Here is a 22,129-nt window from a genome sequence, read left to right as displayed (position 1 = left end):
CAGTATGGCAGGAGACTCAATTTATGTCCAGCAGGTAAGTAGCTACCACTGAGGTCCGCATTGAGGGATACAGTACATGATCTCCTCACAGCGGAGCATACCACCACCAAATGACCCCTCGAACCCCTCAGTACAAATGGGGGGATAATGCCCGAAGGATATAAATAAAGTCATTCTAAAACGAGGTAAATAGCCCCTGTCCAACGAGACGCCACGTGTTGCCACTGAAGCCAGTACTGTACTGATAACCAATTCCCAAGGGCATTGGAACTCCAGCTCGGCAATCACCTTCCCGTCCTCGCCGCCTTCCTCACGTACTTCAAATTATTTACGCCAGTCGGCCTTGCGAACTCTACATGTCAACATCATACGCCCCTCTGGCCTGGTCCTCCCGACTATATCCTTGCTACTTACGTCGGGTACTCAGGTGCTTGACCTCCGGCGGAGAGCTGAATACTCTGTTGCGAGACTGGAATGGGTTGACGTGCATATCAGCGGTGGCATGCAGGGCCCAAGGTTAGGCTGGCATGTCAGGCCGATGATATCACCAAGAAGCTCTTATAACATTGGAGACTTCATGCCATAGGTCGCGCGATCGGCGAGGGAGCGGATGACTTGGTTTCAACACCCTCACTGCGTTGTATGATCTGGAAATCTTGTCATTGATGATTTATCTTCTGAGTGTGTCAGGGACATTGTATCAGTCTGATTACAGCTGTTCCTCTGGTACTTTACGCTATGAACGGGAAGATCCGTCTATGGGTTATAGAACAGCGCGAATCAGCAAGCCATTGAATGCCTGTCAGCCGGTTCTGCAAGCATCCGGAGCAAGGTAAGTAGGCAAATACTACACGCCGTCAGAACAATCTGCAAATTACATGAGAGGACAGGACTTCAAGAGGCATCAGGATGAGGTGGATGACAGCCACAGTTCACCCGTCACGTGCTACGCGTCCAAGATTTGCGCTTGATGATTGATCGCGACCCGTTCCTGCAACTTACACAGCTGCAATTAATTGTGACATTTCGCTCGCAGTAACAGTGGTAAGTGCGCTACCCAGCTGCGATGTATTGGCTCATGTTGAGGGTGCTCATCGGACATCCGTCGGCGAAGACGAGCAGATCTACTTCATGGATGGCGTCAAATCAACCACCATACCACTTGTACAGCTTCTACCTGTGGAGTTGCTCTCCATGATATTTTTGGAGTCGTATAAAATGCGGGGTTTCTACGGGAACAGGCTTGACCGTAGTTTCATTCCCCTCGTCCTCAGGCTGACACACGTCTGCCGTCGTTGGCGACATTGTGCCTGCTCTACGGCGAGGTTATGGTGTGATATGGCTATCATACACCACCGCCGCTCTTCCTTGAATAAAACATCCGAAGCTCGCGTTCGGCAAGAACTTGAAAGTCTGTCAAGCTTGGCGGAACTGTTCCTCGCTCGGTCAGGGACACTTCCTATGAATGTTTCCTTTGATCTGGATTACAAACCCTTCGAGGGAATTCAAGGATGCTTCCAAACCTGGAGATCATGCATTGCCCGTTGCAAGTCATTGCGGCTCCACGTAGTAGTGCCGATGCTGCGCCTGTTCTTCCCGGTCCCAGTCGAGTTGCCCCTGCTCGAGTCCCTGCAATACATCCCTGTGTTCTGCTCCCCTGTTATTCCGGTATCACTTGCGAACATCTCAGCGCCACGACTCGCTTCTCTATCCCTGGACAGCATTCGTGAAACGGATTCCATTGACATCGGTATTCCTGCATCTCAACTCACTGAACTCCGGCTGGAGACAGCCCTCAATCTCTCTGTCATCAGGCTCCTCGAGGCACAGTGTCAATCGCTCAAGACTGTGCGCTTGCATTTTGACCGTTCCGTCGTATCTCGTATGCGTCCAATGACATTCCCGAATTTGGAGGATGCCGATCTAAAATTTCCAGACGACATTTTTGATGTCGTTTTGCCCAACTTTGTCGCACCATCATTACAAGCCTTGCGTATCGCTGCGTCGTCCTCTCCTCTGCTCGAACCCTTCGTCATGTTTCTCGCTCGCATGCTCGCGGCTTCGGGTAGTCAGCTCCGGAAGCTGCACATTGATTGCTGGGAGGTCTTTGAAGATGTGGAGGGACTGTACCGCGTACTAAAAGCGGTCCCATCATTATCTTTCCTCTCAATTTTTGGGTCATTGTCGTCAGGAATCCGCCTCGATGAGATCCTCGACCCTCTCATCCATAGGGATCCAGCCACCAATCAATTTCCCGTTCCGCATCTGGCGAAACTTAACATCAGCTTTAACGCGGACGACGCGGAGGGGTGTGCTGACGACGAGAGCCTGTGCGAGATCCTTGACCTTAGACGGAGCGGGGAGTACGCCGTCGCAAAACTCGAAACGGTCGACATAGAAAACTACCGCCCCAAGCCGGTCTGGCGCATCCGGCCTGGCGTGGAAGGGATAATCAGGGACCCCGATTTCACCGAGTGAGTACTAGTCACTGTTCGTACTGTGCAGCGTTCTCAAGTTCAAATAGAAGTCAAGACTCAACTAAAGCAATCTAACGAGGGTGAGGACGATGACCTATTTCTCGACTTTGACACTTATGTAGCTGTAGGCGAAAGAACGATACTGGCTAGCGGGTACGTCACGATTATGTATACGCTCCGACAAGACAGTGGATTCAGTTCGTCATATCTGCCAGATACACGACCTGATTTAACCTCAACGCCGGGTGTTGCGAGCCGCTCACAGCTTTGCATCGACACGACGGGCGGCATATACCCATGTGAATTCCCTGAGGGTCCTGTCGAGGCGTAGCCGAATGTATGACTGTTACGATATTTCCCGCGGGGTGCAGTGGCCGGGGAATGTACGGGAAACATATAAAATCAGAAAAAGTACTCTAATACATAAGCAAGGACTCCACAGGAAAGCAATGCAGAAACCACAGGTAGTACAAAATTGACCACAGTCGGGGACGGCGAAGGAAGGGTGAGCCTTCATATACTATTCTCGGGTCGGGCTACGCAGGCGTAATTCTTTGTCCTGCCTGAAAACCAGGCGAAGTCGATGCCTGGTGAGTAGTGGCCTTCCAGCAGTGCGAGAAGCAAGCAATTGCCGGCGGGAATAGCCAGATCATGGCATCCGGCGAGTTCGATCTCTTCCTCCTGGTCCTCTGCGGAGAGCTTGTACCAATCGAGCGTTCGTATGACCACGTTCCCTACTGCCTGCATTCAGGTCAGCGCACCGCCGTGAATATCAGGCATGAGAGGGAGGACGTACTACTATCCATCTCCACAAGAAAGGGTTGACTTCCTTGGTAAACGGTGTCGTTTCAATGAGACGTTGCAACCGACTGTCAATCAGGTTCATGAAGTAGTTCACGCCTTGAGCCCCTCCGGTGGAATATTGGCCCTTCGCCAGTATAATGTGAAGCATTCGGCAATGCAAAACATTCTCAAGGCGGTCCAACAGCTCCATCACCAGGGACGTGTAGATCAGGTCGGGAAGCAGACGCTCTGCGTACAGGTCCCCAATGAATGCAGCGTGATTGACCAACCTTTCGCGACGTTCGTCGACGTCGGGGTGCATTGAGCTCACACCATTTGAGTCGACGAAGCACGACAGGTCGGACTACAACGATGACCATCAGATGCGAGGGAAGGATGGCGTCTGTGCAGCAATACCTCACCTTGATGATTTCCAGGAACGAGGTAGCCACACCCTCCGAGAGCACACGCCGGAAGCGTCCCATAACCTGCGGGGCGCGGCATTTCCTTCCCAGCGCGTAGAAGACCTCCCGAGCCAGTTTGGCCACAGTCTTGGTGTAGGACCCTTGTAGGCAACCAGCGACAGCAAACATCTCAGCAAGGTCGACTATGTGAGTCGCTCGGATATCCTCGGACGTCCAGTCAGACCGAGACATAACGCTACTAATCAGCTCTGCCTCTTGGAGGATACGGTCGGGGGTGATCGTTAGATGCATCGTATCTTCCACATGATCGAAATACTCGAGCAGCTCGTCGTAGGAGCACTGGTTAAGTGGAGAGTCCGCGGGAGCGAAGGAGAGACGGTGAGTAGAAATCAAGTTCCGTAGACTTTCCGGGATAGAGGTCATGATAGGCAAGTGTGGCTCGACCTGGTATTCCGGATTTGTTAGGACGGGGAATCTGAGGGACTACCGGCTTCGATGAAGCAGATAGAATACAGCGGGGTGGATCTGCGAGGCCACGGAAAGACAGTGCAGTTGTAGACGAAGAAAAAGAACCACTCGCGACGCTCCGATTTATCTGTGGCAAGAGTCACGTCACCCGAAAAACAACACGTGACAGCTGCCACATCGCGAGCATTGTTCTTCATATGGCCTGTTATTCAGCGTTACTCAGGCAAAACTTGAGCATGCCAAAACTGCCGGCTTGCCTTTCTGTCTTCGCCTTATGAGCCACAATTAGGAGGGGGGGGGGGGGCACAAGGTCTAGTAAGCTATCGAGCCCGCGTCCTTCGCGAATGGGCGGCAGACGAATTCTAGGATACCTTTCTTCTGATCTTCATGCGACTGCTAACCCGTTTACCATATGGTACTTCGAGAGCCGCGTGTCGTCGGCTTGCACTTCTGTTCACGGTTTGGGGCACTGGTAGAGGGGAGCTGGTACTTACCTGATTTTTTGTCGTCGTGATCATTGACCCCAATTAACGAGAGACACGTAGGGCTCCAGCAGGCTTCAGATCATGCAGAGGGAACGATTGAATTTTGTGCGGCTTTTGCGATGAACGCGACAAGCTCGCTGAGGAGAAACTGGACGTACCGTACATACGGCGGAGGAGTTTTATTGCTTGAGCGGTTCCTGAAGAGTCAAAGAGAGGAGACGGTGTACTCGCCAGCCGCCTGTCTGACGACTGCGTCGCATGTACGAAGTCGGCTGCGGACATCCACGACGAGGTAGAGAGGTGTCAAGGTTTGATTATACTTTTCAGGTAGCCAACCTTTGGATTACTTCACGGACACACGTCCCCACGTTGAAAGCTTAGAACAGTATCGCTGATAGTCTCACAAGCTAGCATGGAAGCTGTGCTAAGCTTCAACGACGGGCGCCGTAGATTTTACCAATACTTCTCTCCAGTTGGACGGCAGCACCTCCTTTTCAAACCTGACCTGGAATTATAGAACATCTTTCCCCTCGAAGACCGAAGGCCGGAGTATTGCCAGTGTGCAGCATCGCGATGGATGAAACACGGTGAACACGAGGCTATAACGCGAATTATTCCTCGTAGGAAGCAAATTATTATAATCTGCTTGTCATGGAGACCGACTATCAAGGATTCAAGACTCTTCTGCAGGCTGCAGCAGGAAGAGTTGAGAGCAAGAACGAAAGAGAGATCATTCCGTTCATCTGAAAAGCTTGGAAGTGCCCCGCATGATCACGTGACACAACTATTACTGCCATTGCCAAATTTTGTAGTCACTCGTTCACCCTTTCAATCCGAAACGACCATGGCTACCTCGTACGTCTGCATCTCCTGCAAAAGCTGGTGACTCTGAAGCAGACACTCTAGGACACAGAAGACATCATGGGCTGACGAGGTCGACGAGATCGGTGAGCACGGCTGGCGCACCGCCAGGAAATACTACTAATGCATCCCTCTGGCAGACCAACCCAAGATCGAGGACTTCGTCGACGAAAATGGTATCAGGACGACCATCGAATATACTACGAATGACGAGGGGAAGAAAGTGAAGGTGCGAGGGGAGCCAGTCTCGCGGCTGCCGAGAGCTAACGCCTCAGCGCAGATAACACGGAAAACGAAACGCGTACTGCAGAAGTCTCTCGTTGACCACGTCGTTGCTGAGCGCAAAACATGGGCGAAATTCGGGCAGGAGAAGGGGAACAAGCCTGGCCCGGATCGGGCGACTACTACAATCGCGGAGGATGTCCCGCTGAGAATTAGTGCTGGCAATAAGGTGCGTCCCCTTTTCTGGTATGCCCTGATATCAGGATGCCTTACCATGATCTTGGATTTTGCAGTCTTCGGAGAAAGAGCAGGCGCAGGACAACACGGTGAAGGCGAACCTTGCCCGTGCCGGTGCAGGCAAGGTCGTCTGTCGTATCTGTAAGGGTGCCCACTTTACCGCAAAATGCCCATACAAGGACACGTTGGGCGGTCTCGAAGGTACGTTTAATCATCGTTCCATCCTTTCAGCCTACTGAGAGTACGTCGCCTAGACGCGCCACCTATGTTTGATGAAGACGGTGCTCCCAGCGGCGCCGAACCCGCTGCAGCTGCCGCCGCAGCGCCAGCAGCCGCAAGCACAGGCGGCAAGTATGTCCCTCCCTCAATGCGTGGTGCCCGCGGTCCCGGCGAGCGCATGGGCGGTACATCCCGAGACGACCTGCCCACACTGCGCGTCACCAACATCTCGGAAGACACGCAGGAGAACGACCTGCGCGAGTTGTTCGGTGCGTTTGGCAGGGTTGCTCGGGTGTACGTTGGCCGCGATCGCGAGACGGGTGTCGGGAAGGGCTTCGCATTTGTCAGCTTCGAGGACAAGACGACTGCGGAGCGGGCGATGCAGAAGATGCATGGTAGGGGTTACGATAACTTGATCCTCAATGTCCAGTGGTCGCAACCTAGGGACAAGTAGTGTCTCTGGTTCAGGGTTTCTTGTATCGCTGCTTGCTATCGGATGTACGAATGAGTGCTGCTGTATCATCATTGCCTGAATGCTCGACACCCGCAGTGTGCATGACAAGTTGTACAACATTGATTTCATTCCAACGATAGTGATACAGTGTATTCTACATTGCCGTGGTATAGCAAGAGCCAAGGGCGAGCCGACTAGGTGAGGCTTCATCCTCTCTTAGCCGCCTTCTTTGCAGCAGCCCTAGCCTTCGTGATTTGCTTCTTCCATCCGTAGCATTGGTTGCAATCTGCGACGATCAATCGTACCGGTATTCATAAATAGCGAGAACGAATACGTACTAGCTGAGCCGTGCTTCTTGCATACGTATTGACCTTCCTTGTTCAAGGTTGCAGAGTTTGCTTCCAAGCCCTCGCGGTCGATGGGATCGAACTGGGGTGGTCACACGATACGCATGAGGAATGATCCTCCATGTAAGGATGATGAACCCACCCCGAACATGGCGTCATTGTCGGCTCTGCCATCGTAGTCGCACTCAGCGCACTGCGAACATCAAGTCCTAAGCCATGCAACATGGAGGGCCTCAGATAAGACAATGATACTCACAACTTCCTTGAAGTGCTTGCAGAACAGCGCGTCGTTGATCTCAACCTCGTTGGGGGCGACCGCAGCGTCCGACATGGCGACAAGGAGAGTTTAGACTGAGAGGGCAACTACGGGACGGAGCTTACAGCCTGGCTATATGAAGGGCGCCAGGGAAGGGGGTGTTGGGGGTAGCTAGGCCTGACCGAGACCTTTATAGGGAGGGCCAGAGAAGTCGGGATGTAAAGCGGGGTCTCTAAGTATTCCATTCATGGGGCAGAACTGATCATATGGACATTCGCGTCATACCGAGACTGTGGTCATCCGTTTGGCGGTGCACAAGAGCCGGTGTTCACGATGCTCCTCGTAGAGGCAGAACTATAGCTTGCTTCCATCCTTCAGTTTGGCTCCAGTTAACGGCCATAACTTGCTTGAACCTCTTCGTTCCAAGGGTAGGTGAGAACGAGGGCAACCTAGCTAGAGAGCCTAATTCTGGCCGCAGGACTCGAATTCAATTGCGCACCTGATGAGGGGAGGAAGCAGATGACCATGGTGGCGTGGATCCTGGGGAAGTACGTTTGGCTCTGTTTGGAATGTGGCGGTGGCGACTCCGAGCCACATCTTCGAGCCACACCGGTACCCCCGTCGTCGCTACAAGTCCCATTCAACGGCGAAGACGAAGAGAACATCGCAGCCCAAGTATTAAAAGTACACTATTATATATTGAGCACCAGAACACAACGAACTATCTACAATAAGAAAGTCATTCCGAGCGAGAAAGGGAGGAAACGCAAGTATGAACAAGAAGGAAGGCGACTAGACTATACATGAGAGATAGATCTTTACGATTTTCCTGAGACACACAGACAAGAGAGACAGATGACGGAAGAGAAAGACGGAGAGTCGGCGAAGAGAAAAGAGTAAAAGAAGGCAAAGAGGGCAAGAAGCGACAGATGGCAAGAGGGCAAAGTAGAAAGGGGGAAGAGAGGAAGAGCGAGTAGAGGGACAGGAAAGTGAGAGGACAGAAGAAAAGCGAACCTTGATAATAATGATACGACCGTCCCGAGATTGAAACGAACACAACTTAGGCAACCTCTAACATCTAGTCACCCTCGTCCGATGAGTCGCCACTCCACCTCTGCATCGTCCGTGATTCTTTAGGCGAGACGAATTCGAAAGCCGGTCCAAGCAAGGACGGTCCTCGAAAATGGGGCGGGAGCGGCGTGGGCAATGCACCGGTGGAGACTAATCTAGGAGACGTCAGAACTGTTCAGTTTATGCTGGAAATAAGAGAGACTTACGCTCCGGATTCTCTAAGCTCTCCCACAGCAAGTCGGCTTCCAATTGCGTTACCTGAGGGCAACTCTCGATATGGGGGCGGGGAAGTCGGGCACCTCTCTCTCGGAATGCGCTGTATAGTTTCTGAAGATTCGCGAGAATGAAGCTGTGGCATGCGCGGAATTCAAGAGTCTCCAATCCCGCCTCTTCGGGGCACCCAAGGCCTATGTCGTCCTCCTCAAGATATCCCGAGAAATCGCAGCGTTCCAGCTGCAGAGATCTGACTGTCGTGAGACCACAGAAGAATAACGGCGGCGCACGCAGTTCCTTGATATCGACAAGCTGGAGATCCCTCAGTTCCGGAAACTTGAGAGCTGCGGATAATGGGGATCGACACATATCATCGACGATGCTTTCCAGCGCCTGGAGCGATGATGGTGGCCACAACGGGGAGCTGGAGTCACCACGATGACCGCGCAGAGTCAAGCTGACCAGGTGGGGTGCATCGATACGCTCCAGGAGAGATAGGCCGATATGAGGAATAGCGATGTCCATACATTGAAGCCTTTCCAGCTGCACGTCCTTTGGGCACTGAGGAAGGTTCAACCACGGGAGACGCTTACAGCGAAACGTGAACTCCTCCAGCGCCGGGGAGAGTCTCAGCAAGTCGAGGACGAATTCGAGGCTGAGATCGTTATTGACGTTGCCCCGAATGTAATCTTCCGCTATTTCCAGTGACGTCAGCCGAGACCAGAATGATGCCCCTGGAGCAAGTTCGAAATCCAGTGGGATAGAAAGCTTCCGTAATGACAGCGAGGATATGAAAACCGAGGGGTTGTGCACGAAAGTCCGTCCCGCTTCGTCAACCGAACTAACAGTTGGAGCCTCGGATTTGCAACTGATCCCCAGAGCCTGGAGCCGGGGTGTTGGACGAGCCCTGAGATACTTACGGTTCCAACCAATGCGTCTGACCATTTTTGATAAGACCAACGGGTCAGTATGTTCCACATAGAGCGTTCGTAGTCGCTCCGTATGCTTCCGGAGAGTTTTGGCAACGGCGAGAGCCTTTTTAGGACCGGTGTGGGAGGCCTTGAGTTCAATATCCATTGGTCGCTCATGGGACCGTCGAAGACAGTCCGCGAATTTCTGAGCATCCTCGAAATGTGCGGGCTTGCAGAGGGTGACGTTCTCCCAAAACTCGGGAGCTTCATCGACGAGGGCTCTCCATTGTCGTGATACCTGACGAAGAACGTCCCTGTCCCCGCCGGCCTCCAGGTAGTGAGTGAAAATGGCCAACCATAATTCGCGCGGGCATTTCGATGACATCTGCATAGGGTGGATTGATATGGGACGGCGTAGGGAGGAAATCGGATACGAACTTTGAAAGTAGATTGAGATGATGATGGTCGTTGGATAGATTGTGGGGGTTGAAGGGGGGTTCAGGGAGGTCTTTTATACCACAGAAAGTGTGGCTCGAGCGCGAAGAACAGGTCACGCGTCGGCAGAGATCTCAGTCAACGAGACCCATATGCGGAAGGAAAAATCACGTCGACTATGGGGCCCCGGCAGCGCTTCCATCTCGCGGCGTAGGACTCTTCGGGCCCGTCCGTCCACCCGTCAGATATTCGACGTGATCCCTGACATTCCATAGTTAATTTAGTCGGCCTTCGCACTTAGAGCACTCTAGGAAGGATGGGGACTCGAGGAGTGGACCATGGAGGCCTTCACGTGCGGGAAGATATATCGCGTCTGTTTGTTGGTGCTTGCACGTCGCGAGTCCGGTCACGACCCCTAGACCAAGCGGCTGACCAAGCTACGGTCCGAGAGAAGCAGGGGGCGAGGGGGGCGGTAGGATCAAGGACCAGATCGGGCACTACCCGAACCCACGCTGATGGGGTATCGATGGGTTCCTGTATCCTGGAGGTATAAAAGGGTGAAGACGGCAGAGACAAGAAGGTCTAGGCGACGCAGCAATATCCACCGGAAAAATAAGGACCGCTTCTTGACAGACGATCCATCACCCCGGCGCTGAGTAATTTCCTAGAGCGATGGTGGCCACCCAGAGATTCGCGGAGGCAACTAGGCAGTATATGGGAGGGCACGACAGCTCCGCACCCTGAGCTGAGCCGTCAGAACGGATTACGCTGATTTCCATCACGACGACCTAGCAAAATGGGAGAACAAAGAGACCGTGACAGTGAGTAGAATACATAGACGAGCACAAGCGTGCGAATCACCTCAGGAAAAATCGGACAGTTTGGGTCGCGGAATTAACAGAGACCATAACTGTCACAAAGGGGCACGCTCCTGCGCTGGATAACAAGGCGCGATGAAACCGCTGCCAGAGTACCTATCCTTCAATGATATGTAAGTTGACCCCATGGCACGCTCAGAAAATACCGAGAAAGCATCACCTTTGGAAATCTTGTAACAGTCAGTCGGATCAGGAATACTGCCAGTCGACGTCCGCGAGCAAGTCTGCTCGCAAGTGAGGACTACGGTTCCTTCATTCTGAGGTTCCGACTTGCGTCGCGACAGTCGCCCGGATTCTTCCGATACTGATGGAGGGACCCACAACGTCGCTGGAGGACTGCTGAGCACGGGAGAGCCATCGCACTACAACTGACAACTGTACACAGGCAGGCTCGCAGACGCAGGATGCAAAGCATTCATGCCAGCAGGGCGTGCGAAGCTACCAGTTATCCGAGCCTCGAGGCCTTATTTGGTGGCCTTTGTCCGCTGTGGCCACGCTTAGCATGGCTGGATTGTAAGTTATTAATGCGCGCTTTTCGCAGAAACTCGACTTTGGCTTCTAGGAAGAGGATAATATCAATGGCATGAAGAAGCTCCTCGTCGAAGAAGTCAACCTCGCCTGCGCAGAGGTCCACGCGCAGGCAAGAGCGGCAGGCCAGATCCGGGGACAAGACGAGTGGGCACATCCACCCGTATCCTACTGTAGGCCGCGTTTTCCTCGGAGAGGTTGATGTCGATTACGTGCATGTTCTTGTTGCCGACTCAGAAAGTACGTCAACAGTGAGAATGGGCCGATGTCTTTCTGACATGTATCTCAGTCTTAGAGAGTCTGGATGAGGTGGGAGAGCTCGATAGTCGAACATGGAAGACTGTCAAAGGTGCGTCTCAGATTGCCTCCATCTTCATGTCTGCATCACTGATCTGTGTAAGTCTGTGTACAGTGAGCTTTGCTCATAGCATCCGTGCTTACACCATCATAGGGCATCAGTTCGTTTGATGGTATTGCAATTTGCAAAGGTCGTCAACCAAAATAAGGATGTGTTTCATACCGGGCGACCGGCCTCCAACTATGGCCCGCCGGTTGCTCTCTTTAATTCTGTGTTGGGTTGGCTCGCATATCAACTTTCGCGTCTTGAGGACATATCAGAGATTCATCCCGCCTCGTTCCGAGCAGCTCATGAGGTGGTCACCCTGAGTCTTGGTAGCTATCCATCACAGGACATTCGCGTTGATTCGCTCTCTCGCCCATTGCAGATGTGCCTTGGCATGCCGTTTACGTGGAAGCTGAAGATGGCTGGTATCGAACCTAATGTTGTGGTTGGGGGCAGTGAGCCCTTTGGTCTCATGGAGGTCAAGAATGAGGTTGGCTTGAATGGGGATGCTTCATTGCAAGCTGGTTTAGTGTATGCTAGAATTGTGACGGAAACCACGGGAAAGGTAGGCTAATTCGTTGTATCAGGTGTTTCATCTATACTGGTGAGGATACTACAGATGTTACTCCGACGGAAGCAATCAAACTGTCCTACCATTCTCATTAGCATCATGGGGGATCTCTTGGAGATCGCGATTGCTACCCACACAGATGGCCCTTATATCGACTGTCTATTCTCCGAGCGGCTGCGTTTAGGCTTCCATGAGCTCGCTGTAGTCTCTCGTGTGGCTTGTGTCTTCAAGGCTGTGAAAGAGGCGCTTACAGGGCTAGAGCGGTTCTGCTCGGAAATCGACAATGCGCCGCCACCGCTGGGGATCTCCTTCTTGTTCCCGTCGCCGTCGCCGTGCCCTTCTTACGAGCATCTCATGCCGCGTCTGAAATTCGCCGGCCGATTATCCGTCCTGGGCAAATCCTATCAAATGGCAGAGGCTTCGCACGAGAGACGCTCTGGTCTTTACCTTGCTACTCTGTTGAACTCGGATGTCACTGAGCCTGCGGATGTGTCATCTGTCCCTGACATTCATGGCAGAGAGGTTGCTGTCAAGTTCACCACGACATATAACTCTGCTGCACATAAACTTATGGCTGAAGCTGGACTCGCACCGGCGCTACATGCCTGTGTACCCGTGCTTGGCGGCCTCACGATGGTTGTGATGGACTGAGTTCAAGGGGACACGGCATGGGCTTCAAGGTCTCTGAACAAGCCCCTTCCATACAGCATCTACAAGGATGTCAAGACCGCTGTTGAGCTGCTCCATGCTCACAATATTGTCTTTGGCGATCTCCGCACTCCGAATATAATGTGCATACCTGGGGAGAGGGGCTCAGATGAAGCTGCGCGTGCCATGCTGATCGACTTCGACTGGATCGGGATCCACACAGCAGGAAGGTACCCGCCTACACTGAATGATAGCATGCCAATATGGCCCTCCTCTGTTCAGCGAGGTGCACCCATGCTCAAGGCACACGACTTGGAGATGCATGATGTGCTGAAGAAGGTGTGCCTCCCGGAGGCTTCATAAGTTATTGGTGGTTCCGTTGCTGTCTGATTCGGGAAGTCGCTGTTGATAAAGCTGTTCCATTGCCCACGCGCTCCTGCGTCTTTTCATGGGTATCGAGAATGATCTGTGGAGATTAGAAACACTGCGAATCAATTGCACCTTGTCGTTAGTACGAGTCGAGTGAACTATAGCGCGACCGTTTCTCGTCTGTGATCTTTGGTAGTGGAGTGCTGGTACTGAGCCCTCTCGGCACCCCCGCTCACATCAGCCGCCCGCGGCTTGACCTTCTCCACCGCTTCGTGGACGTTGAACGGCGTCACCCAACCCGCCACGATAATGGACATCGCAAAGTACGTCTGTTTCTGCGGCCGGAGTCCCGTTGGTCGTCGCGGCAAGAACGGATTGGAAGCGTTGCATACTGGCAGCTTTTCCCAACCGACGTACAATCGGCCATGTGAGTTGATGTCGGTGAGTTTCCAAGCCGTAGTCGAGTCGTTCTTCCAAGTGATCATCTAGCATTCCCTGTGTCTCTTTTGTCATGACCACGCGGGACACTGCACTCTACGTGATTCAGGAGACATAAGTCGATTTCGTTGCCGGGGCAGGCGTCTCTTGCGTGCGAACTACAGTCGGGACTTCTCAGATTTGCTTCCGTTGTCCCCTTTGTCTCGGATACCCCAATCGCGTTAACGTTGTTGGCCTACATTTCCGGCTACAAGGAGCACTACGTACTGGTGAGTAGCTCGATATCGTTGTTACGAGTCAACGTTCATGTTAGTCCGCAGGCATCATTCAGTAATCGGCCGATCGGGAGGATGCACGCTCGGAGGTATGTCACGGTCTGCTTTATGCTCGTACGCTAGTCCTTACCATGATACATTTCACCTGTGATGGCCTTACACATTGCGTAGACGTGACAGTCTCAAGTGTTGCGGAACTAAATTTAATTGATCTAATGTGCGCGTATTCCGCTCCTTTTCTTTGTCACACCTTATTCCTTCTCTGGCTGTCTACAGGCTACGGCAGGATATGGTGACAGCCTTCGCATCCCCCTTCTTTTCTCGCTTATGCGGGCCATCAGGGTGTGCTGATGCACACGGCGCAACCACAGAAAAGCAACCGAAAGGGGTGGAGACACTCCTCCTTCGCTCCTCCCCTCAACCCTACCTCCTGTGGCATTCTCTGGTCGCGTCCAGAAGACGGTACGAACCCTGGTTCCTCGCCTGGGCCCAGCTCAGGCGCATCACTCTTCCCTTAAAAAGTTGCAGAGTGGCCATGTCATCCCACGCGGCATCACGAGCGTCGATCAATCTCTACAGTCAGTTCCTCTTGCGATTCCGCAAAAAATAATGCGATAATAGCCAGGTAAGGCATTTATTCTTGTGGCCGCGGTGTGGCGGGAGGATGTGGCTAGAGAATGTGGTTTAAAACGCGTCCCCTCCTCGTCCTTCGACCGCACCTGCACAACTGCCTCACAACCAGCGACGGCTGTCAGTCACATTCTGCGCCTCGTTTACAGTAAGTTCCCTCCCTCAGTCCCTGCGCGAATACTGACATACTTGACCATAGATGTCGAGAAGCCCGCTTTCGCCCAACGGCCTCCCTGTGGAAACCCTCAGCAGAATATTCACAATGTACCTCGACTCGGAGAACCCTGCGGAAATTGGTGACCTACGACTGGTCTGCCAGCACGGGAGAGCCGTCGCAGACCAAACACCACAGTTGTGGTGCACGGTCGTTGTAGCCGGGCTGCGGTCGTTCAACGACTTGGACGGTCTGCGACAGCGCCTCCGTCGGTCAGGTGTCTTACCCTTGCACATCACCTTGCGCAGTCGGGACATCCCCGAGAATACGCTGATGCCTGTCATCACTGCACTCTCAGAGTATCTTCCCCGGATCCGGACTTTCGAGGTCACCTCAGCTGATTTCAGGCTCCTGCTGCAGTCCTTCGCCTCATTGAGCAACGGCGCAGTAGACCCCGCGTTGTTTCTGGAGGGTTTGAGGCTTGATTGGGAAGACCCGCACCCCCTCCTCACTTATTCGGTTGGCCAGAGTTATGACCTAGGCTATGTCTTCCCTGCCTGTCCTCGACTACGACTGCTCGAAATTCCCGTCGGGTTCTCTGTGACGAACAAGGCGTTCTTGGCAAATCTGACGGCCCTCAGGTTCTTCGCCATCAACAGCCACTTCGTTGTCCTTGACAGATCCGCGTTCGATAATGTGCTAGATATGCTGGCGGCATGTCCCCATCTGGAGCAATTGGTTTGGCAGGGGCCGCAGCTCCCTTTTACACTGCTGAAGCGCGCCTTTCAACCACAGCGAATAATCTCGATGCCTTGGCTCAAGATCGCCGAAATTACGACCCCCGGCCCTGGCCTCGATTTGTTGGGATGTCTTGAGGCACCGATATTGGACACCCTTTTCCTGGAAGGTTCGCAGACGTATGGCATGTTTGGACCCGACATTGATGCTCAGGGAAGAGGACTACTCGCCGTCGTCAGAAATCTCATCTGGCGCTCTCCAAAGCTGGAAATCGTCCGGCTGTGTTGTATCGGGCGCTTCGCGGAGTCAGATGCACTCTTCGATCTATTCTTTCATTCGTTTCCGGACATGGTGCACCTCGCCCTCGCGCGGTGCGACATCAGGGGGATCCTGCCCCGATACACCGACCTTTGGCCCTGCGTTACCTCGAGAAAGCTGAAGGCACTGCAGTTGTACGGATGCGACAGACTCGACGCCCCTTACTTGGTCGACTTTGTTCATGACGGCGCATCTTTCGGCTGTCCCCTGGACCTCTTGATCGTCAACCGTTGTGGCCGGATTCTGGATGCCGACTTCCAGCAAATGAGGGGGCATGTCACGACGTACAGCGAGTTCCATCCCGCGGTGTAGCGAGCAGCAGTCACTTCCACGATGAACAGTTCTTCTCTTGTGTATATAAACGAAATGCGGTTCCTGGCCCCTTTTTACTTCACCTTTGAATCCTCCCGTACTCTTTGTTTCACGTTATGTTCCATGTATATTTACCTCTTCTATGTAAAAACTTTTCATGCTGTCAATACAACGAATCTGTAAATACACGAGGTTATATACACGCGGCCTCCTTCCTTCATCTCACTCGTCCTCCAGTGGGAACCGGCGGTGCCCGAGTGGCATTCATCTTCCTGCACTCGTATAACAGCTGTCTGAGTTCAGGCGTATTAGCTGCCGCCTGCTCTCCATCCCTGTTGGATTCTCCGCTCAAAGCTGTCTCCGTCCCATCTTCATCCTCTACCTCGCCCTCCAATTCTGGCAGGTTACCCAACAGTTCGCCGGTGCAGTCCTCTAGCCGCACCCCCATCCGCGAGCACATGTTCCACCATCTCTCCCACCGCTCGAAGCAGCTCTTGTCTGGCCCGTTTGCCCGTTCGAGGTCACTGAGGAGTCCCCGGTTAAGCACCCGGATACACCGCAGCGAGGGGAAGTTCCATCGATTGAGCGCGGCGAAGGTGAGGTCGTTCGTGCGGCGTATGAGGTGCGCACGCAGCGGCTGCCGCGCATCCATCGCCGCCGTGTAGCCGACACCAAAGGCATGCAAAAGCTGATGCAGCCCGATGTTCACGATGTGCGCGTGCGGCTTGCTGACGATTCGCGCGATGTGTAGGTCCAGCGGGTCCGTGTTAACCGGCCAGTCGGGGTTGAAGCAGAAGGTGCGCAGGTGCGGGCAGAGGGAGAGCACCGTGGGGAGGTCGACGGGAGGGATCAGGTTGAGGTCGAGGTACGTCAGGTTTAGGCCGTGTGAGGTGAGGAACATGGGTATGTCGGGGAGAGTGTCGATGTTCGAGCCGTAGTCGAGCGTCAAGCTTGCGAGGGAAGGTAGGGACCAGTCTGTGGCGAGTTCGACAAAGTCGGTAAAGTTGTTGTGGAGGGAGAGCTGTGACAGGTGGGGGAGCGTCGGGGACAAGCCACTCGCAGATCCTAGGCGCAGAGAGGAGGTCGACGGACGGAAGTCTATGGATACGCATGTCAAGTTCGGGAGAGAAGCCAAAGCCCATATTATCCGAGACAGGGCTGAGCAAGAGACGGACCACTGGACGGTGCGTAATGACCGCGGACAAAATGTGCACAGGGCATCTGCTACAGTGCCGAACGAGTCTCCCAAAGACCAACTGACCCCAAAAGTCTGAAGGTTCGGCATGTGCTGTATGATCGACACCAGGTAATCTTCCACAGAGTCTACGGACCCGTACCTATCCAGGTGGAACCGCCTGCTCCACCATCCCAGTGATGCATCCTTGTCTAGACGACCGCAGAGAGCACCAAGCTGCGACGGTCGTTCTACAAGTATGAACTTGAATAGATATTCACAGCCAATTTGGCGCCAGGCTCTGCAAGTAGACACAATGGCCTGGACTTGGTTAGAACCGCGAAAATTGGAGACCAAAGGACAGCAGCACCTTCTTCGTCCTGTAGCCTCTCCGCTGAATATCATGAATCCTATCCGTGGGCGACTTTAAGGCCCATTCTTCAAAGACAGTGCGGAACCACGCCGATTCATCCCATGCGGTCGGTAAAGCAAGGTTGGACAGAAGGGGCTCCTCCGTCGCAAGATCGAATATGTACGTCCAAAGTTCAGCAGGCAGGCTTTCGCATGGCATGCTTAGCGACTGGAAAAGTCCTGTTGTAGTGTCTTAAATTCCCTGAGCCGCTCAGATCGTGGTGAATTGCAAGGCATGGAATGTTCAAGTCTGAACCAAGTTCACGTCCTCGCCGCCGGCAGATCGGCGTGTACTGATGGGTGAGCCACGTGGATATTGCAGGGGCCGCACTGGGCCGCAGTGTTAACGTTGCTCACCAGCTGCGGTGAATATTAATATTGTTCAGCAAACAAAGTCCACTACTACCACCTGAATCCTACGAAATGACTTCCTGGCAGAAAGAAAGGCTTGATTCCTTTCGCCCGCAGGAAATACTAACCACTGCAGTGAATAGGCTATGGATTCGATGATCCACTGAATGTCTCGTGGTAGAACGTGAAAACAAAAGGTCATGATGTGAACTGACGACCACGCCCTTTATATATTATATGCTTCAAGTATGCTCACTGACAGTCAGCGGCGGACTTGGCGACATGGGATTCACCATTACGGAAGTGCCAGAATGAGGTAGACAAGTGCCAGAACAGTTAGTGGGAGTCGGCAACGCCTGCCAAATTCGAACTCCGCCGCGCGCGTCACGCTTCAGCCACATGAGCGAAATGCTGGTTACAGCTTGTGGTGCACTTTTCGGGACGAGGAGACATTCTAAAATAGCGAAAAAATCTTTGGATATTCTTTGATGTTATATAGAATCCATCCTTCCAGTTCGATTTTTGATACACTGCCTTGTAAGTGCTATAAGACCAAGATCAGAGGGCTGAGGTGATAGGTTAACCAGGAGAGGGACACAAATCGAGAATTTTAACTGGAAGGATGGAATCATACACACCTAAAAGAATATATTCCGATTTTTACTCTAATTAAAGTGTGATACTGAGCGAGAAAAGTGCACCACACGCAACACACACCAGATAGCCATAGTCGGCATTTGCCGAGACGTGTCCATTGACGCGTTTTCGACGCGTTTTGATAGAACACGTCCCTTCTGGAAGCACCGGCAAATGGAGATCAAGGCAGGGATAGCTAAGGACGAGGCTGGTGCCCATCAAGTCAAAAGTAACCAAGAAGGCGGACAAGATTAATGCTCTAATCAAAACAGTCAAGAGGTATTCTGAAGGCTATCCTTTTTCAATTTTATGGCAGCTTCTACAGATAATACAGACCCAGGGTATGAGGACTCAGGGGAAGAAGAATACTAATTCATGATTACCATATTGCGCTTTTTAGCGGTATAATAATTCTCTTTATTGCATATATGACATCAATACTACTGTAGATATTATACCAGCTGTATTAAGTATCAAAGTTTCTCTTTATCGTGCAGGAATAGATCATTCAGTCCGAGGTTGGCAGAGGAGAACGGCCTATGGCGCGAAATGATGCGCGTGTGACAATCACGGTCACACGGACATTTGGCTGGCAGGCGTTGCCGACTCTCACAGTTAGCACGTCTTCTCTCGGTGCTTCAGCGTCAAAAAGTCAGCGAATCGCCTATTGCCCAATCATTCCATCAGATGAGTCGCATAGCTTGGTTTATGATACAAGCAGAAAAGTGGTGGTAGAAACGCTTCTAGACAAGAATAGTGCCCCTCTTGGAACATCTATGGGTTGACAAGACTAAACCCTCCATCCACAGTCACGACTTGGCCATTTATATAGTTAGCTGATGCCACCAAAGAGAGGACTGCCATCGTCATCTCCTCCTCCCTATGCAAGCGTTAGTCGACTATGATAGAATCTTCAGCGTGAAATCTCACTTTCCCGGCCGTTTTGTTGGCGCTGGAGAGACAGTTCCAGGCATGGCCAAGCCGCTCCTGACGAGGTGTTCGAGCTCCGGGGGAGTGGCTTCTGAAATGAAGTAGCCGGCTGCGATAGCGTTTACTCTGACGGGGATCTTCAACAGAGTGTATTCGGTAGCCAGGGAACCCGTCAAGTGATTGAGCGCCGCTTTGGTTACGCCATAGCAGTACTGCAAGTTGGGTTAGCGGGGGCATTGAATCAGCATGGCGTTACCCACCATTCCTATATTTAGGTGCGTCGAAGCCAACCCGCTCGAGATGTTGACGACGCTCGACGTCTCGCCTTCACCGACATCATGAGCCCCGTTCTCCAAGAGGCCTAAGAAGGCGCTCGTAACGAAGAATGCAGAGGCTACATTGAGTTGATACAAGTCTTTCCACTGCTCGAAGGTTTGATGCTCGAAAAGAGCTCGACCGAAGGTCTCAGTGTCCTTGCGCTCCGGCGCGGATGGATTGGCGGCAAACATGGAGACGGGACCTGCTGCACCAGCACTAGATAATAGCCGTTAATAACGACCTTTGCGACTCATCCGGGAGCACCACACTTGTTGACCAAGATATGCAATTTCCCTTCCTTTTCCTTGAGGGTCGTCACGCCAGCGCGGATAGAGTCCTTATCCGTCACATCCAGTGGGAGACTATCGTTTAGTCGATTAGCAAGTGAGCACGTTCGGAACGCCGATGATGGGCTCACGGGATAACCTGCAAGCCTTGCGACTGCGCTTGTGCAGCAGCTTTCTCTAAGACGTCCTTCCGTCGACCGGTGATGTATACCTTGGCCCCATTTGCTGCTAAACCTCTTGCAATAAGATTTCCACTGCGTAAACGTTAATCGGCATACCAAACAATGAAAGCAGTGTGGGGTACTGACATTCCGGTCCCCCCGCCCGTGACTAGGGCGACACGACCCGTCAAATCAGTTAACTTCGAGCCGTGAAGGGAGGCCATTTCACAAGGACGTCAGATAGGATAAAGGAGGTCGAGAGAGGAATCCTTTTGTACCGGGACCTTCTTGAACGATGCTTCGGGAAGATTACATGGACGAGATATAACGTATACCGGTTCCCTCGGCATCCAGTTCTCTGTCTCCCGTACTGGACGGCTGCATTTGAATTCCACTGCAGACCTTTGTCAGCATCGACCTTCTGCTGAAGTCGTCGCCATCGCCAACTTGAAGCCTAGGCACTTCGAAGTGACAGAGCGTACGCGTCCCCTCTCTATCCTACCATCTTCAGCTCTGTGCCTTGTTCAGCCAGTGCTTCCGAGTCATTGGTTCTAACACGCATTATTAAGCTGCTGCGTAGCACTTTTTTATGGCACTTACCTCCAGTTCCTAGCTTTCTTATACGCTGCGTCCGACACGATTTTCCGACCGTTCAGTCACGTTCTGCCGACGGCACGTCACGAAGTCTGTCACCAACGGTCGGTCAGGACCCCAGCGGGGGTTCCAAGAACCGGCCCGGGCAGTAGCCGGAACGAACTTATGTCTGGCGAGACGGCATCAATCGTGCCTCCTCACTTCATTCTGACCTGCCACTGCTTGATAATGAGAAATAGGGAGCTTGCCATAAGTACATTGGCTTCAGATTCTAAGACTTGTGGCCATATGGTACCACACATTTAGCTCAGGTTGTTGCTCACACATCCACTTCATCGGTGAGGTAGATAATACTAGTGTCTCCATCAGCGCCGAGGCAAGGCGCTCTGCGGCCCTCCAACTAGACCACGGAAAATAAGTCACTGGGCAGCTTTGGAGTCGTCAGGATTACGGTGCCCGAGTACACGAGATCCAATACCCCCAGTTGGATGCAACTCAGCAACTCAACTGTGGTAATGTGTCGGGACGCGTTTTGTCAGGCGTGAAGGGAAGATCAACTGTGCTAGGGAATTTGATGAGCTACGTGAGTGCATCCCTAAGCTCCCGGAACTCACTTTAAAGGATAAAGGTTCTCGAACATATCAAGGACCCGACATGAACCAAGCGCGGCAATGTCCCAGGAAATGAGAATGGTTTATGCACGAAGGCCTTGCTGATCAGATAGTAGTATGGCCATAGCTGGTAAGAACAGGATTCCCAGAATGAAGTGCAGTCTTGGCACATAGAGCAATCAATGAGGTTGTGCCAAGCCCTCAGGTGTGGTTGATCCCATTGGCATTCAATCGGTACCGGTGCACCTCTCGTGCTCCCCTCATCCTCGGGTCAGTTCCATTTCCCCCTCCCCTCTGCCTTCCTGTCGACGTGGTCTTATCTGTCCCATGCTATTGCTCATATCATAATTCATGCCCATCACAAATCCTGGCTCTCCCTCATTCATTGTAATTGAATGGTCGCAGATACTCCTTCCGTTCCTTCTTTTTTTTTGGACACGCGATATTATTATCTAGCAACTGACTATAGGTACAGCCCTACATAATGTGCTATAGCGGATTGAGAACAATCCGGTCTGAGGAAAAATGCCTTTACGCACGACCTCCGGCGGGGGCCGGAGAGTGTGGGGCTCGAGAGAGCACCTGGATGC

At 52.6% G+C, this 22,129-nt stretch overlaps 9 protein-coding genes across 9 annotated transcripts; 4 read left to right on the top strand and 5 right to left on the bottom strand.

Moving 5' to 3' along the window:
* Window positions 1–1,338: 1,338 nt before the first annotated feature.
* Window positions 1,339–2,478, top strand: GLOTRDRAFT_94677 (uncharacterized protein; the record flags this gene model as incomplete). The annotated part of the gene is made up of 1 exon (XM_007869570.1): window positions 1,339–2,478. One exon carries the CDS (start codon window positions 1,339–1,341, stop codon window positions 2,476–2,478), a length of 1,140 nt encoding a protein of 379 aa, XP_007867761.1.
* Window positions 2,479–2,990: 512 nt separating this feature from the next.
* On the bottom strand, window positions 2,991–4,108 carry GLOTRDRAFT_94676 (uncharacterized protein; the record flags this gene model as incomplete). The annotated part of the gene is made up of 3 exons (XM_007869569.1): window positions 2,991–3,218; window positions 3,274–3,624; window positions 3,683–4,108. 3 exons carry the CDS (start codon window positions 4,106–4,108, stop codon window positions 2,991–2,993), a joined length of 1,005 nt encoding a protein of 334 aa, XP_007867760.1.
* Window positions 4,109–5,456: 1,348 nt separating this feature from the next.
* On the top strand, window positions 5,457–6,631 carry GLOTRDRAFT_78419 (eIF-3 RNA-binding subunit; the record flags this gene model as incomplete). The annotated part of the gene is made up of 6 exons (XM_007869568.1): window positions 5,457–5,493; window positions 5,545–5,585; window positions 5,640–5,728; window positions 5,780–5,950; window positions 6,015–6,159; window positions 6,201–6,631. Exons 1-6 carry the CDS (start codon window positions 5,483–5,485, stop codon window positions 6,629–6,631), a joined length of 888 nt encoding a protein of 295 aa, XP_007867759.1. The 5' UTR covers window positions 5,457–5,482.
* Window positions 6,632–6,837: 206 nt separating this feature from the next.
* GLOTRDRAFT_130750 (uncharacterized protein) lies at window positions 6,838–7,309 on the bottom strand (the record flags this gene model as incomplete). The annotated part of the gene is made up of 4 exons (XM_007869567.1): window positions 6,838–6,917; window positions 6,970–7,060; window positions 7,121–7,171; window positions 7,235–7,309. The coding sequence occupies 4 exons, from the start codon at window positions 7,307–7,309 to the stop codon at window positions 6,838–6,840; spliced, it is 297 nt and encodes a 98-aa protein (XP_007867758.1).
* Window positions 7,310–8,312: 1,003 nt separating this feature from the next.
* On the bottom strand, window positions 8,313–9,820 carry GLOTRDRAFT_122104 (uncharacterized protein; the record flags this gene model as incomplete). Its single annotated transcript, XM_007869566.1, has 2 exons — window positions 8,313–8,455; window positions 8,512–9,820. The coding sequence occupies 2 exons, from the start codon at window positions 9,818–9,820 to the stop codon at window positions 8,313–8,315; spliced, it is 1,452 nt and encodes a 483-aa protein (XP_007867757.1).
* A 1,424-nt stretch (window positions 9,821–11,244) lies between these two features.
* On the top strand, window positions 11,245–13,195 carry GLOTRDRAFT_130748 (uncharacterized protein; the record flags this gene model as incomplete). The annotated part of the gene is made up of 7 exons (XM_007869565.1): window positions 11,245–11,255; window positions 11,332–11,510; window positions 11,560–11,619; window positions 11,672–11,681; window positions 11,722–12,178; window positions 12,233–12,823; window positions 12,878–13,195. 7 exons carry the CDS (start codon window positions 11,245–11,247, stop codon window positions 13,193–13,195), a joined length of 1,626 nt encoding a protein of 541 aa, XP_007867756.1.
* A 1,611-nt stretch (window positions 13,196–14,806) lies between these two features.
* Window positions 14,807–16,066, top strand: GLOTRDRAFT_130747 (uncharacterized protein; the record flags this gene model as incomplete). The annotated part of the gene is made up of 1 exon (XM_007869564.1): window positions 14,807–16,066. One exon carries the CDS (start codon window positions 14,807–14,809, stop codon window positions 16,064–16,066), a length of 1,260 nt encoding a protein of 419 aa, XP_007867755.1.
* A 217-nt stretch (window positions 16,067–16,283) lies between these two features.
* On the bottom strand, window positions 16,284–17,811 carry GLOTRDRAFT_106827 (uncharacterized protein; the record flags this gene model as incomplete). The annotated part of the gene is made up of 2 exons (XM_007869563.1): window positions 16,284–17,561; window positions 17,611–17,811. 2 exons carry the CDS (start codon window positions 17,809–17,811, stop codon window positions 16,284–16,286), a joined length of 1,479 nt encoding a protein of 492 aa, XP_007867754.1.
* Window positions 17,812–19,277: 1,466 nt separating this feature from the next.
* Window positions 19,278–20,734, bottom strand: GLOTRDRAFT_62994 (NAD P-binding protein). The gene is made up of 6 exons (XM_007869562.1): window positions 20,482–20,734; window positions 20,305–20,427; window positions 20,156–20,248; window positions 19,829–20,102; window positions 19,569–19,780; window positions 19,278–19,518 (listed from the first exon to the last, which is right to left on the bottom strand). The coding sequence occupies exons 1-6, from the start codon at window positions 20,556–20,558 to the stop codon at window positions 19,413–19,415; spliced, it is 885 nt and encodes a 294-aa protein (XP_007867753.1). The 5' UTR covers window positions 20,559–20,734; the 3' UTR covers window positions 19,278–19,412.
* Window positions 20,735–22,129: the final 1,395 nt, after the last annotated feature.

Source organism: Gloeophyllum trabeum, assembly GCF_000344685.1.
Source record: "Gloeophyllum trabeum ATCC 11539 unplaced genomic scaffold GLOTRscaffold_00010, whole genome shotgun sequence".
NCBI classification, from domain to species: domain Eukaryota; kingdom Fungi; phylum Basidiomycota; class Agaricomycetes; order Gloeophyllales; family Gloeophyllaceae; genus Gloeophyllum; species Gloeophyllum trabeum.
This window is presented reverse-complemented; position numbering and strand designations above follow the sequence as displayed.

Coding starts and splice junctions, on each gene's coding strand:
- GLOTRDRAFT_62994 (XM_007869562.1), bottom strand. CDS start 20,558: ATGGCCTCCCTTCACGGCTCGAAGTTAACTGATTTGACGGGTCGTGTC. Junction 20,103..20,155: donor TTGCATATCTTGGTCAACAA/GTGTGGTGCTCC, acceptor GCTATTATCTAG/TGCTGGTGCAGCAGGTCCCG. Junction 19,519..19,568: donor CCAACAAAACGGCCGGGAAA/GTGAGATTTCAC, acceptor ACGCTTGCATAG/GGAGGAGGAGATGACGATGG.